This window comes from Falco naumanni, chromosome 4, assembly GCF_017639655.2.
Source record: "Falco naumanni isolate bFalNau1 chromosome 4, bFalNau1.pat, whole genome shotgun sequence".
NCBI classification, from domain to species: Eukaryota; Metazoa; Chordata; class Aves; order Falconiformes; family Falconidae; genus Falco; species Falco naumanni.
In genome coordinates, this window is record NC_054057.1 from 16,181,761 (window position 1) to 16,196,981 (window position 15,221).

A 15,221-nucleotide genomic window follows, 5' to 3' on the forward strand; every position below is an offset into this window, starting at 1 on the left:
AAATTGCTGCATTTTATTGGACTCTATTCCTGAGTCCAATAACCAGAAGTTTCAGAGCCTCAGCTACTGCTTACAGTTCTGCCCAGCAGCAGTAGCATGCAATTCATCAGTCTTTACCATAAACTGTGAAATTACCCCAAATCAAGTAATTTCTGCAGCATTGTGGCTTCTGGGAGAGCTGGAAACTAAGAAACAAAGATTCCACTGAAGTTTTAATGGCACCTAACAAGGTTTCAAGTAGAAAATGACATTTGGAAGGAATAATTAGAGTATCAGAGGTACACCACCATTCCCAACAGCAACAAGAACACTCAGGAGAAAAGGGCCAAGAGAAGCCTAAACTTATTTTCCCTTCCACTAACTAGTGGAGATGGGGTTTTAAACTCAATCTACTATACAGAGGTTATTAAGCAAAATAAACCATCAAAGGCCACTCAGAATAAGCATCATGATACTAAACTGTATCTTACTAGCTGAAAGACGAGAAAGCAACAGACCAGATGTCTCACAAACCAATGTCCTATGGAGACATACAAGGGCATCTTACAACTTTGATGCTTCCCACTTGCCTAAGAACAGTCAGCTCTTAGCATGCTCACATAGTATTTATTTCAGCATGGTCCAATACACTCAAATAAATCACTAGTATGAGAGATGGTAACATGGCTTTTCAAAACAACACATGTTCTGTTCCATTCTGCTGAAGCGATACTTGCCAAGGCAGACAACCAAAACCAGCTTTTCCAGCTTTCCTGTTTGCTGAGACACGACAAGCCACAAACATGAGATCTACCACTGGGGAAAATACAGCGTCAGAGAGAAATGCTCTCCTTGCCAGTGCAAAAAGAGGAGCTTCTGACACAATGGGAATCTAAAGCTGTGTCCTTGACTTTGCATCTGACCCGAGTGGGATGAGAAATTAGCATACCATATCAGCAGTCTCACTCAGCAGGCTGACACAAAAAAAGTTATTTAAATCTGTCACTCACTTGGCAACTAAGTTACCCAACATCTAGCAGACGAGAAAAACACCGCCTGTTTCTTTCCAAGACATACAGAGAGAGATATACTTACTGGATCTGTCAGCATAGCACGAAAATGTGAAGCCAAAGCGAGGAAAGCCAAGGTGTTGAACAGTGTGCCATTGATGACGCTATAAACATAATCTCTTGATGGAACTAGCATGACAAGGAGGACTACAAAGTCGGCATAGAACACCAGCATCCAGGTAACGACAGCACATGCAATACCACAGCCATCTCGAATAAACCACATTGTTCCCAGGGAAGCGCGGCTAGGAGGTGGAACACACTTTTCTGGCTGGAGGTATTCAGGTTTCCTTTCAATATCTCTGAAGTGGTGGACTGGAGTAATCATCATAGGCTATTATGTCCATACTTGCATCTGAAAGAAAGTCAGAAACAGCGTTCACTGCTTTGCAAGACACATAGACCTCCGTTCGCATAATGGCATGGGGATCATGTGGGAAATTCCGAATTGCAGAAAGTGAGCTGAAAAAGCAAAAAGGTTAAATAAATCAAACACGAAATAATGGATTTGGAAACCAGACTCTTGCGCTTATCAGAACACTCCTTACTCAGAAGACTCTCTAAGTGCTTTTAAGATTTGCTTAATTACACATAAAATCTACCAGTGTGCCACCTCCACCCACCTCTCACCTACCCCAGAGGAAAGGCAACAAGTATTTTAACGAAGAGAAAGAGATCAGGTAGGGGCCAACAGGCCCTGCCACAGCAGCAACTGAAGCAAGAACTGGACACTGTCATGGCAGGAAAAAAGGAAAGACCTGTCATACAGTTGCAGGGTCCCTTTTTGCTGCTTCGGACCTGCGGAAGGGAAACATCTCTCCTACACATACTGGGGAGCTTAGCAAGTGGAAGAGGTTTCTTTCTCCTTATCTATTGCCCCACAGCTTTGGGGTAAAAGTGCAAAACCAAACCACTGCAAAATTACAGCAGGAACTGCTGAAGAAGCAATCCAGGCAAAGATCTTGGCAGGAATTTCTAGCCCTGGCTGGAGGACACTCTTCCCAAACAACAGCCGTCTCCCACTCTCATCTCCTCCTTCGGCCTTTTGCCATGCTTCTCCCACCACCTTTGCTCCATCCCTCAATAGCACCATCCCCTTTAGCACTTCTACGTAACTAACTCCACTCCACTATAATAAGGGCACTAACATGACATTTGCTGCCATGTCCTTTCCCTGTCCTCTCCGTCTCTGGAGGCACCTTGTCTACCCAGAGGGTAAGGTCCACCTTGGAGCCAGAAACTGTACTACTCCAGGTATGCACAGTGCTTACTGTGCGTATAGTTTCAACGTAACTCCACCAAACATAGGCACTTGAGAAAACAAAAAAGGTGCTCATAAGATTTTGGCAGGGGATCAATCCATCTGCATTGTGAACATACACCGCTCAATGCTAGAGCACACCTGGAATGCTACGCTTTGAAAGTGGCTCTTATATAGCCAGCAACTTCTTCCAAAGACTTCTTCACAGACTAATCGCACAACGCTCTAAATGCTCAAAACCACTACAGCCTCTGCATAAAGACCTACCTTCTACAAAATCAGCTACAACACCTTTACTACCAAATACACTGAATTGCATATACTTGAACAGAAGGGGGGTTCAGCCTCCTTCTATTTCAACATGTAAGGATTATTCTCAGTGCTCTGCAAAAAAGCACATGCATTTTTCAGTTCTAATTCAGAGAAAAGAAGACATTGTTCACAATGGATTTTTTCGCCAAAACAGTTCATATTGAGGCTCTTTCTGTGCTTAATTGTTACCAAAGTGGCACTGCTGCCTATACAAGATGGATACATTTTACAGAAAACACAGTGATAAGATCACAAAAGTACCTAGGACCTTAAAATTCTCTCAAAACTTTTACAGGTAAATCCTGTTAAGTACAAGAGAAAGCTCTATTTTGCATAACCCCAACCTAAATGGAGACGCTATTACACCTACCTAGACAGGGAAGGAGACGACAGTTTGCTTCTTAGCTGTTATTTCAAGAGGACAAAATTCATAAGAGGGCAATTAGTCTTTCACAGCCAAAAATTAAGGTTATTAATGAGCAGGATGATTAATTACATCCAAGCACAGAAGTGATGAGCTTGTGCGCATTAGTGCAAGTTACATGGAAGAGGTGACTGGAACTGCTGTTGCCACAGTGAGAGGCAAAAGCCAGAAGCACAAAGTTTCTAAGTGCACTGAAGTGGATGAAGCAGACCATTTATGATAATATCTATATAGTTATGTTAGAAAACTAAACTAGGAGAATCAGGTATTTTCTTACATTTCAGCTTTGAGCATTTAGTGTGCTGCTAAGTGAGAGAGTTTAAGATATTTTATTAATCTGAAGAGTCACACGGATTAATGTTAAATAATTGTATTTATCGTATCATGTAATATCAGCCTTATATTTATACATACATCACACAGAATAGAAAAATCAAGATTAAAATGCGCACGAGGATCTCATTTACTTTAGGAAGAAAAAAAAAACAACACAAAGAAACCTCTCCTCCCCATTCACAAAATTCACATACCACACTGTAATTACTTTGTATTTTAACCACAGCTATAATTTAGTCTCATGACTCCTGACACTTAGGGAGACAAACTACATAATTTTCAGAAACAGTGACTACCCTTACAATCTGGTGGTATAAATTCAGACAAATCTATATGTACTAGTAAATCCATACCTTTTCCCCAATTTTTCCACAATTTCTGTAAGGAAACTTATATATTCATACATTCACACAGACTTAACAAGTATTAAAAAGACTCAATCCCTCCCCTCCCCAAGGAAACAGGTTAACCTTCACTACTACTAATCTTACTGGAATTGTTATGTTGGTTTGCAGCTCAAAATAAAGCTGGCATAATTAAAAACTCATGCCTGACAACTATGTTGACAGTAACATCACATTGCATTAAAAAATAAGAAAGAAAACAGTAATTTAGGTTTTTGATTTTCAAAAGGAAGTCTTAGACTTGACACATCAGGGGCAGTAACAAGTTGGGATAGTCCTGAACACAGACTGAGGATATTTTGCCTAGACTCTGACCCTTTTTTTCCCCCCTGCAGTTTTGTTTCCCAAAACAAAGGAATGGAACACTGACAGGAAAAGCAAACTCCTATTTAACAGAGGAATTAGTTTGACAAGTCACCTTAAGGTCAGTATTAGTAGAAACTTACTGAAAGCCAGACAAATACACAGTGATTAAAACTGTGGGTTTAGTCCTGAACAGCACATCAGTCAAATTCCAGCAGTCAAATAAAAATTCATCTCTTTTGCAAATGCAGGAAGTGGTTTCCCTCCAGTAAGAGTTCTTGTGCTCTCTCTCAGTAGTATTATTGAGCTAAATTGGGGTGGAGGAAGCTATCGCTGTGTAACTAAGGAGAAACTGGAAGGAGCCTTGAGGCACCTCAGTTTGAAAGTCAGGGGACTCATTTCTGCAGTGCAATAAAGAAGCAGTTAAGAGGATAGAGCACAGGCCTCCAATTAAGACAAATTGGTTATTTAATGCACTTTGTTATTTAATGCTTGCTTTAGAGGCATCATCAGGCAACAAAATGAAAAATCAGTACATAAACACCACTCATTATTTGAGAAATACATATGTGGTTTAGCGTACATTATCTTGAGTCAAGTTACAGGAGTTCAGAGTTTCAGCTGCTCTTCTACATGACCCAGTTAGTTTTCTTTTTAATTCCTTGTTCCTACATACACAAACATCTATTTTTGTTTATGTTGTCCAACCTAGTATCTTCATATAAATAATAACAAAAAAAACAACAAAAAAAAAGACTGGAGAGGGGAGGAAGCAGTAACTTGCCCTAACTGGTCTGCCCTGCAACCATGCTGCATATGAGCTTAATTTATAGCACACAGGTGGAATGTGTCAGTCCCTCCTGCTCTGGAGCAAACAATAGGTAAACAATGAAGGCAAAGGGCTTAATCATGGTGTCAGGCTACAAGAGAGACCACTAGGTAAGTGTGATGACTACACACACATCCATTTAGCTTAACAACATGTCAGAGCAAAGACCTCTTCTTTTTTATCTGGAAGGCACTGGGTATTACGCAAATAATAAAATAACAGGTAATACACAAATTAGAAATGTAAATAAAACAAAATCAACTTCCTCCTACAATGAACACCTAAAATATGCTATTACACCCTACATAAATCAAGTAACTGTCTTTTGACCTGCCATATGCCCTGTCAAAAACGTTTTTTTTTAATGGCCCGCAACTGCCAAAGAATGTGTTAAGAATGAACTAACGAATGATGTGAGCCTTCACCCAATGTGTACCTGAAAGCTACCTGAGGTTCTGATGATATAAAACTTACACCAAGCTTAATGCCATCATCATCATCATCACCTCACTGATTTTCATGTAATTATTCATGCTAGTGATGTCAAGCACACAGGTATGACTTGCAAAACTACAGTATTACCATGTACACTGCAACCATTTCCTCTATTGTAAGTCCACTAACATTGAAGTTTGGGAAGAGGGTTACATTTTGTGGTATGAGCTAAGGGAATTTCAAGTTCTGCCAATTATGTGAAAACAACTGGGGGTCAGGGGTGGAAATGGGATCAGGGCAGATCATGGGCATTTTCTGAGGTTTTTAGTTTGAGTTACTACAAGCTTTAAAGAGATGCTCTGGAGCAGCTTCTATGACATACAGAGTTCATCAACAGTATTTTGAGAGCTTACAAACAACACTAAAGTTAACTTTTTATCATCAAAAGGAAGAAAATGTACATAACCAGTCACGTTATACTCATGACAGCTAAACTAGGCAATCTAGATCCACAGGACAGGATGTCCTTTTAAATAAAACCAACAAACTCCACATAGCTAGCTAGCTAGAACCTGCAAGAGATGTCATTTTGAAGTTAATTTCGTTTTTCTGTATGTAAAACTGCATTGAATTAAAACACTACACACTTAATCTTCCTTTGCAACAGAAGAGAAAGGAAGTGTGTTTTCTAACTAACAGGATATTTACCTATGCTTCTCCTGCCACGCTTTCAATACAGCTCAAATCTTGACAACAAGCCTGTCAAAACTTGCGAAAGCAAGTTCTACCAGGGATAATAAGGAAATATATATAGTATTCATATATTTTTTTCCTAATGGCTCCTGCAAGGCCTAAAAAGCTTTATGTGATCAGCAGGAGTGGAACAAAACAGTCCAGCTATGCTAAGAATCTTTGGCAGTCTCCTGCAGATTCATCCAGATATCCATCAGCATGGCAATTTCCAACCCCCGGTTTACAAAACCCTGAAGGGTCAATGGGACATTTTTAACAGGTCGGTGAAAGGCAGCTAAAAAAAGAAAGCATATTATTAGCAGGCTTAAATTTGCTATAGAGAGTTGTACTTCCATTGGAGTATTTTCAGGACTCCACACATGGTTAAAAAAACCCCAACAATCAAACAAAAAACAAATAAAACCAACCCCAAACCCAATCAGGTCAAAACCTCCTCCTCTCCTATGAAAATGGCAAAAGCAATAGGGATGGATAAAGCACGGGGTTTAACACTGTGCTGACAGGACACTTGATGACTCAGATCAAAATGTCACAGGGCAGTCAGTACTGCTAGCCCTATTCCAGCCACCCTAGGAGCAGGTAACAGAATTATACCTAACACAGGTAATTTTCCATTTTCTTCCGGAAATTCAGGCCACATTAAGGAGTACAGTTTCAGCCCAACTACTACATTAACAGCTACACATTTGCTTTTAGCAAGAGGCTCAAACACCTCTGGTCCCCCTGAAACATTTGGCTACCTGTCATGCTGTCAACAGCTTCAGTTTCCACACTGAAGAAAAATGGTATAAAGAGATAAGAATGTGAATTCTATTAAATCCATTTAAAATAATCTTTAAAAATTACAAGCCTTAAAACAAATTTGTGTTTTCTGAGGCTAAATGCACAGGCTTGGATTATCTGCCATGAAAAGGGGGAAAGAGCACACAAAACCAGATGGTAACCCAGTTATAACAGTTTTCCATACATGAAGGGAATAAGTGGCTGTATTACAATGCTGTTTTATAGTCACAGTTTAGAAAACTGTTCACATCATTAAATATTTCAGTGAATCATAATTTATTTCTTATTTTTAATTATTTTGAAGAGGCCATGAGTGAACAACACCTTAAAGAAAAACAGATCACACTAAAATACTTTAATTATTTTTATTAGAAGCATCTCATTAGGGAGGAAGATTTACTGAAGTAGTGCATTTCTGAAGAACGTATTTGAACAGGAGTATGAATACATACAGGAAATGTCTCCCTAAGGAGAGCATGGGGAGGTGGAAATTACCTCAAAGACATGTGTCAGGTCTAAAAACTCCATCCTGAGGGCCTGGATCGGGCTGAGGGTGATAGGCTCAAAAGAGATGCAGCCATATAAGGCATAAACCCCACAATTCTCCTCCCATTTACATCAGTGTAAACAAGAAGCAACTTCAACAGTGCCAGAGGAATTCCATTGGTAGGACTGCAAGTAAGGCCGCATTTTCTCAACTGAAAACACGTTTGTGGTATGCAACCTTAACAGCTTCCTGGTTAATGTCTACATAATTTCTGTTTAACTAATGGATATGTATTGTATAAATAAATTATAATTCAATAACGACTGACTTAAGTGTCTGTCTGGTAAGTGAAGTGACTGCACTCCCACCTACAAGGCCTGTCAGCTGCCAGTCTGCACAGCGGAGAGGAGACAGACAATGTAGTTACTGTCCAAGGTACATAAACACTGGACCACTATGTGACAAAAATGGGGCAACATCTAGGAACAGGACACAGGTCACAAAGGGAACAGAAACTAAGGTCAGACTTGGATCTGACTTGGTCTGACCACAAAGTCAGTGATCTTAGTAAGCTTTTGATCAGAGACTGAACGTACTTTATAAAACTGTCATTAAGTGTGAACCATTACAAAATAACTTAGGGTAATTTTTTAACTATCCGAGCTGCAAGGGCAACAGTGAAATTCTGTCACTTCAATCTAACAGTTTCTCAAAAGGCTAAATACACATGAGCTACTTAACCTATGTAAAAAGAGAAATATTAATCCTGAACATATAAATACAAATGAGCTTTGTAGCATTGCCACCTAGCTGGAATAAGCATGGAAAGGACAATCTTGCAGATGGGACTGCACTGGGAAACAGGAAACAACAAATGGGGATCACTTTCACCCATGTGTCATGCTTTCCCACAGCACCGCAGTTATCCTGAAGAGACAGCCTTATGAGAGACAAAAGAGAAGAAGACAAAAGAGGAGAAGCTGTCCTGGTCTTCTAGACAGCTTTGCAATTTTGATGCTGACTTAGGACTTAAAACAGAAAACCACTGGATCAAGGGAATTTAAATCCTCAATTTGCCCTGTATCAACTTCAAGAAAAAAGAGAAAAGGAAAGATAAAAACGAAAGGGGGAAGGTTTGTCTATACAACTAGCATTATTTTTAGCATCTATTTTAAAAACTACACTGCTTTCACAGTATAAGGAATATATTTTCCAGAGAAGCACAAAAGAGTTGTAGCTTTAAAGTTGGCAGAACCATCCTAGTCTAAGAAAAAAATATTCTGAATATTATCTTCCAAGGCAGAAAGAGCACTTTAACTATCAGACATACCTTTTCATTCAGATGGTCTAACCCAGGATTTGGCTCTCACCTGCTTCTGTTACAGCCCCCACCTTCACAAGCATGAAGAAGTCACTCAGACTCTCCGTATTTTCTTCCCCCACTTGTAGCCTACACTTCTCTACCACATAGTTGTAGGGGAGATACAGGTACAAAAGCTGTAAGGCATTTAGATTTTAAATCTAAATACTACACCTAAGCAGGTACCTAAACCAAATACAGAAAATACACAGGGCATACATTAAAACAGGGACCAAAAAATCATCACCTCTATCCCGAAAAAAGGACTGAAGTTAAAATCACAACTGTCATGATCCACACCTTTGTGATGTTAAGTGTTAGCCTAGAAGAATCCTATGCTGCTACTTCAGAGAACTGGAAAAACCTGCAGGTTCGAAGTTGCTGGATGTTAAAGCTTTTGAGATGTAGTAAAGAACTCCTGACTTGGCAAAGTATTTCTTGTTTTGCTCACTGTTGCATTAGCAAGCACAAGGGATCCCTGTCTCCATTTAAAAAAATAAAATTTCTATGTGTAAACATTAACTTCATTATCCTTCGAAATACCAAGAATTGGACACCAGACTAACTGCAATATACATAGCATGCTGCTTAGCTGTTCTACGCTATATTGGACATGAGTAATTCAAGTAGTCATTGCAAAGAACAAAGATGTATATCACATTGCTATCTCCCTTTATCACCCTGCTATAGCCTTTTCTGTATCTATGGTATGGTACTACTGCCTTCCCACTAGGCCTGTATGTGTTTCATAGTCTTGGGGTTGGGTTTTTTTGTGTTTTTAAATAGCATAGTACTTCACACTACCTTTATTCACTCTTACTGTTTCAACTCAAGCCCATTTGTTTTAACTTCTGCACACTGCACCAAGTTTAAGACTGGTCACCCCTGTCAGTTCATTATTGCAAAACTCAGAGCTGAACGTCACAAACATGCTATCTACCACCAATCCAGCAGCAAAAACATCAACAAGGGCCTCGCATTTCCTCCCATTCAACATTCCTCTGTCGTCCATGGGTATTAACACTCAGTTTTCTGTGTCCCTGTTTTACTTACTTTTACAGGTTTGGAACAGCAGCTCCCAACATCTTTCTGCTGCTGTAACCTTCCTTCTCACTTCCTGACTTTTCCATCTCTATTCTCGGCTTTAGGCTGGTGAGTTTTTTCTGTTCTTTTTTTTTCTCCTTCTTGCACTCCTATTCCGTCCCATAACAGCACCAGTCCTGTATGGTCACCTTGTAACCTGGTGGAGTGAACAGGTAAGGGGCTATAAGCGTAGCTAAATCTATCTTCAGTCTCCAGAAGCATTCCCAAGCACACCCCATCCTCTGGGCACAGCCAGAAGCAGGTGAAAGGAGAATTAAGCTGCCAGTGCTCCTGTGGAGTAAGAGCCAGTACCTAGCTGCACCTTGCCTGTAACGTGTTGCTCCTCTCTAGCTGGGAACTACTGCTGTATGAAGAGGTCTTTGGCACCCACTGCCTGCAGAGGCAAGCTGGCTGGCTCTTTTGGACTCCCTCTCGAAAGGACGATGTGTAAAGTGTTACTGGCAGACTTGCTGCACTGCAGTTCCAGTCAAGTTACAGGCTGTTTTTTCTTATTGTCTGCACAACCCAGGAAATATGCAGCTTTAATTAGGAAAGCTTTAACTTCTCATTTTCTCTAATGCAGCCTTAAGTTTCAGATTAGTTACATGCACAAGTAAAATATGGTCTTCTGGGTACCATTGTTCACATCTGGTTTGCTCCAATGAGCTAAGCCCAGAACAAGGAAAATAAAAACTGCCAACAACTTTTTCGATCTTGTTGTATTTTATATTACCTGCTGTCTTCTCTCAGGAAGGCAGATAAACTGTATTCCAGAATATCACCCTAAAAAAAGCTCATGTCTACACTGCAGAGAGACCAGAGAAAACTTCAAGCTCAATCAATCAACACCTGCAGAGACTAGCTGAGCTACAGCCGTACGATTTTCAGACCAACACCACTGTGGGTGCTCATCACCTACCCTTGTAGTCTCCCCTACAGAAGAGATACCCCATCACAGATGTATGAGAACTGCCTGCACAAGCAAGCTTCATGGCTCCACGAGCAAGTTTTCCTGAAATAATGCAAACATGGGTTTAAACTGCCTTGACTATGCAACACTGCTAGCTCCTGTTCAGTTGGAGATACACAGCAGCCCACCCAACAAGAAAAGTAAATTCATACTAGATAAGAAATTCACCAAAGAATTAGATAAGAGATTCACCAAAGCTGAGTTACCATTGTCCAGGCTACACACATACTGCTGAAGACTGAGTTGTTTCCCTTTGCTGACATAAAGGAAACTGCCCCAAAAGGACTCATAACTACTTGGGCACAGCAGACCGGCATCTGCTGAGGCATTAAGCATTCGTCTTCTTGCAACCTGGTCTCAACAGTAGGGTTAAATAAATTTTTATATTTTTGCCTAATACCAAACAATTTCAAAGTTAAATACACACTCTGTGACTATACGACCTAAAATGAAAACTAAAAAGGAAACAGACACATACACAAAAACACCCAATAGGTGTTAAATGTCACAACAAACATTTTAGCTTTTAGGCAGACCTTACATTTGTCCTTTTACAAACCTATAACCACACAGAGCTTCTGGGTTGCACCTTCTAAATCTCAATGAGCCTTCAGTCAGCCAAAACTTACTACCACAAGCAGCTCCCATTGGAACGGCAAACACTATTGCATCAGTGAGGCAGCATTAATTGCTACGCTGACAGAACCATAGTGTTTGAAGTACTGGATCTGTATTGCATGCTGAACTACATTTTTTAAAGACATATGAATAATGTGGCTCCCCTTATACTGACTCTTATCACCAAAACGACTGTAACGCTATACAAAAGACTTGTTTATTGCTTTTACTAAGCAAAGAAAAACATGGTACTCACTAAAGCCTAACTATGCCACCATTCACTGCACCCTGCCAGTCCCTTCTCTGTGATTCCACTGTATCAGAGCAACCATCTGAATGTGGGCCCCATTCCTACAGATCTGACGTTGCACACACACCTCTGCTGTGTCAGGAGCCTGGCACACCATCTCTCTGTCGCATGCTGAAAAACTTAGTTTATCTTTTCTGAATCAAGACCAAAGGAAAGAAATCTAAACAAGCTCTGGTGTCCACCTGGCATCCCTCACTGGCATGCAGGCAGCAGGAGAGGCCATCAGAGACCAGACTGCTGCCTCCTCCTCCCCCAAGCCTGTTTTCTTGAAAACTGTTTTTTAATGAGCCATCATGAGCTCCTGCTTCTTCTCAAAAATTACTTTTCAGAAGCACTCCAGTAATACTTGGACGCTGCTGTTTAAAAACAGACCAGATTACTTCCTATTAACATATAACTCTCCATCCATTCCAACTAAACCCGCCACAGTGCAGCGCCATGGTTTCAACACAGATCACTCCCGATGCAGAAGTCGCAACTGCTCTACGGTCCCATCGGACAGCCGCAGCCAAACGCCGGTGACCACGGCCACCTCTGAAGGCAGAGGGTCCGCTCCACTGTCCAGCCGCTCGCTGACGGGCACGTTTCATCACCGCAACGCATTAACAGATTGATTACAGGACCCCGTTTGCATCACTGCAACCCAGTAACAGATCACAGGACCCCGACGAAATTGCTGGAGGCTCCGAGTTTAAATTTCCTGCCGAAGGGACATTACGCTGCTCTGAACGGCCCCCGGAGCAAAGCTACATCACGTATTTAGCCCAGTATTATTTAACATATTTAGCCTCACAGTATTTACAGCCCAGCGCTGGAAGCCGGCGGATCAGAAGGCGGCGAGGGGCGAGCGGGAGCCCACCTCCCGTTTACCGACCGATGCCAACAGCCCCTGGGGACGCCGCTGCGGGACGGGACGCGACTCGGCGCCTGCCCGGGGCCCCGGGCGAGGGGCTGCGCGGGGCGCGCTTGGCGGCGCGGCGCAGGCGGCGGGCGCGGCCCCCGCCTCAGCCCTGGCGGCGCGGTGGGATGGCCGGGCCGCGCCGCTCCGCTCTGCTCCCCCCGCGGCGGGCAACGACGGCCCGCTTCCACCGCCCCCCGTCCGCCAGCACGCACCTGCCCGCGCGGGGGCGGCGCGGCACGGCACGGCACGGCGCCCCCTCCGCGCTGTCAGCCGCACCACCTACCCCACAGGCCGCCGCCGGTCCGCCGCACAACCCGCCGCCGCCGCCACCCCCGCACCGCGCGAGCGCACGCCGCCAACGCCGCCACGCAGCGACCCGCCGGCCGAGGCTGCCCCGCGCGGCGCCGCGCCCCATCCGCCCCGGGGAGCCCGCGCAGCGGCACGGCCCGGCACGGCCCCCCCCGCCGCCGCCGCCGCCCTCCCCCGCCGCCCCTTACGCTGGCTCGGCGAGGAGGTGGGGCGGCCGCCGGGAGGAACCAGGAAGTGAGCGGCGGCGGCGGCAGCGCACCCCTTGGCCTTCCCGGCCGGGCCCGTCCCCGCCCCGCGGCCGGGCGCGGCGCGGGGGGTCCCCCGGCCCCGGGGCGGGCGGCGGCGCCGCGCCCGGCGGGGTCGGCCCAGCCGCCTGGGTGCCGCAGAGCCCCGTGCGGCCGGGGCGCGCCGGTGCCTGGTGCGCCTTTACGTCCCGGGCGTGCGGCGGGGGAGGGAAATGCGGGTTTTGAGGAAAAAAAAAAATTTTTTTTTTTTTTTTTTTTAAAAACATGGGGACAGTTGTGCTTCACTGCGCGCCTCTGCGCCCCGGACAAGTTCGGGTGGTTTTGGTCTGCAAGTAGGCAAAGTCCTGCCGCGTCCTGAAGGACAGAGCAGCAGTTAAGTTCACTTGACACCCCTCCGTCTGCCGCTTACGGCCTCACCAGGCATTAATCATGCGGTGCGAATTTTTATATTCCCGGTGGTTCCCTCCGGCTGTCTTTATTTCAGCCAACGCATGTCATCCATTTACCACAATAAGGCTAGAGGAAAAGACATTGCTTTGCTTTTATTAAAAAAAACCAGCCCCACAACTGGCATGCTTTTCGTCTGATAACCTTCACTGGTGCCTTGTGTTGGAGAAGGGAGTTTGAATGCAGTAGTGCTTTTTAAAGCAAGGGGATGCCATCTGCCCTCCCTGAGGAAAAACAAGCCAGAGCCAGGCTTCTCCAGCCTTTGGAAAACAGCTGCCTGCATGTAAACAAGATCTGCTATGTGAGGACACAAGAACTGCGCTGCAGGTCAGACAAAGGGTCCACCTGCGCTGGATGGCAGCACTAGTAGGTGTTCTTTGGAAAGTACATTTAAACCAGGCCCCTTTCCTCCACAGGTACTGCCTTTGCCTGGCACTCCCCTTGGCCCGAGAAGGAGGCCTGCCCCTGCGCACCTCTCAGGTAAGCAGGGAGGATGAGCTGCCCAAACCTCGGCTCCCAGTTCAGTCAGGCTCCACTGCTGGCTCTCCCCACTGAGAAGCCGTAAGTGATCTCCATGCAACAACCCTGGCGGCAGAAACTTGACTGCTTTGCGATGCAGGTAAGCCATGGGATGCATCCCAGAAATGCATCCACTCAGCTCCAACTGCTAATGGACCAGACCAGAGCTAGCCCCAACTAAAACCTCCTGAACATCTCTCACTCTTCAGGTTTGCTCCCACTATGTTGTACTGCCTGCTCAAGGAGGCACAGCCAGAGACACTGCACATTTAATTGAGCAAGGAGTCTCAGAGAGGAGAGCAAGAAGCACCTGAATAATCTCCAGCAGTGTACTGGGTAATCCTTGGAAGCCACAGGTCATTCTCACCCAAGCAAGTACTGGCGCGAAGTCAGACAGCAATTTTTAAAGTAATTTAAAAACTTAAGAGCTGTGCAAAAATGCGTGAAATGTAACAAGTGGTTAATGTTGTGAAACTTTCAATTAAGGCTGTCAGAAAATCCCCCCTTAATTACCTTCTAATATATAGTATGAAGTTTTAATTATATATTCCATGCTACTTTCCCAGGGATGTCTGGCACAGCACCAACCGTACTCTCCTCACGACAGCATTTGGTTTCTTCCCTGCTCCTACACCAACCTGCCCCGGGCACTGCACCTCGCTCAGAACTTTTTCTGAGGTAAAAACCTCGGGTTTTTTGCGGGGTCTACCACTCCGCGAGCCCTTCCCCCGCACTTGGGTATTTCCACAGCCTCCTTCAGAAGCTTTTTACCTTGGCACAGAGCAGACAGAGAGCCGGCACTGCCCCTTTGTTTTACCATGAGTGTCAGCTTCTCGAAGGGGGCGTTACTCGCGACGCGGGGTGCTCAGTGGGCGCCACGTCCACAGCGGTGCGCCTTACTCCCTGGGGAAAGCCTTCACGTGGGGAGGCTGACGGCCGCACACCCCGCATCGCCTGTAAGAAGGGGGAGACCCCCACCCCGCTGCCGCTCGGCGGGCAGAACGGCGGTTATGGCGACCCGGGAGCTTTCCCGCCCGGGGCGCGCGGGAGCGGAGCACTGCGCAGGCGCGGGGTCGGCCCCGC

The 15,221-nt window shown here is 44.6% G+C and overlaps 1 protein-coding gene and 1 long non-coding RNA gene across 9 annotated transcripts in view; one reads left to right on the forward strand and one right to left on the reverse strand.

The window, feature by feature from the left end:
* ZDHHC3 (zinc finger DHHC-type palmitoyltransferase 3) overlaps nt 1-15,165 on the reverse strand; it is a 35,435-nt gene extending 20,270 nt beyond the window's left edge. For 3 of the 6 annotated variants that reach the window (XM_040593363.1, XM_040593369.1, XM_040593368.1), the window contains exons 1-2: nt 13,116-13,226; nt 1,075-1,404 (exon numbers count right to left, since the gene is read on the reverse strand). In XM_040593363.1, the coding sequence (XP_040449297.1) occupies nt 1,075-1,380 (306 nt within the window). In that variant the 5' untranslated portion in view covers nt 1,381-1,404; nt 13,116-13,226. Of the gene's footprint in view, nt 1-1,074; nt 1,405-2,992; nt 12,602-12,901; nt 12,948-13,115; nt 13,227-14,909 lie in introns of those variants that run through there. The other 3 variants (XM_040593365.1, XM_040593366.1, XM_040593367.1) reach the window with 3 other exon arrangements.
* On the forward strand, nt 13,315-14,903 carry LOC121087879. Of its 3 annotated transcripts, none has more exons than XR_005827782.1 (3): nt 13,315-14,238; nt 14,348-14,474; nt 14,705-14,903. It is a non-coding gene; the product is annotated as an uncharacterized LOC121087879 (long non-coding RNA). The 3 variants fall into 3 exon arrangements; XR_005827781.1 differs by lacking the exon at nt 14,705-14,903 and having other exon boundaries at nt 13,315-13,946; nt 14,036-14,238; nt 14,348-14,563; XR_005827780.1 differs by lacking the exon at nt 14,705-14,903 and having other exon boundaries at nt 14,348-14,563.
* Nucleotides 15,166-15,221: the final 56 nt, after the last annotated feature.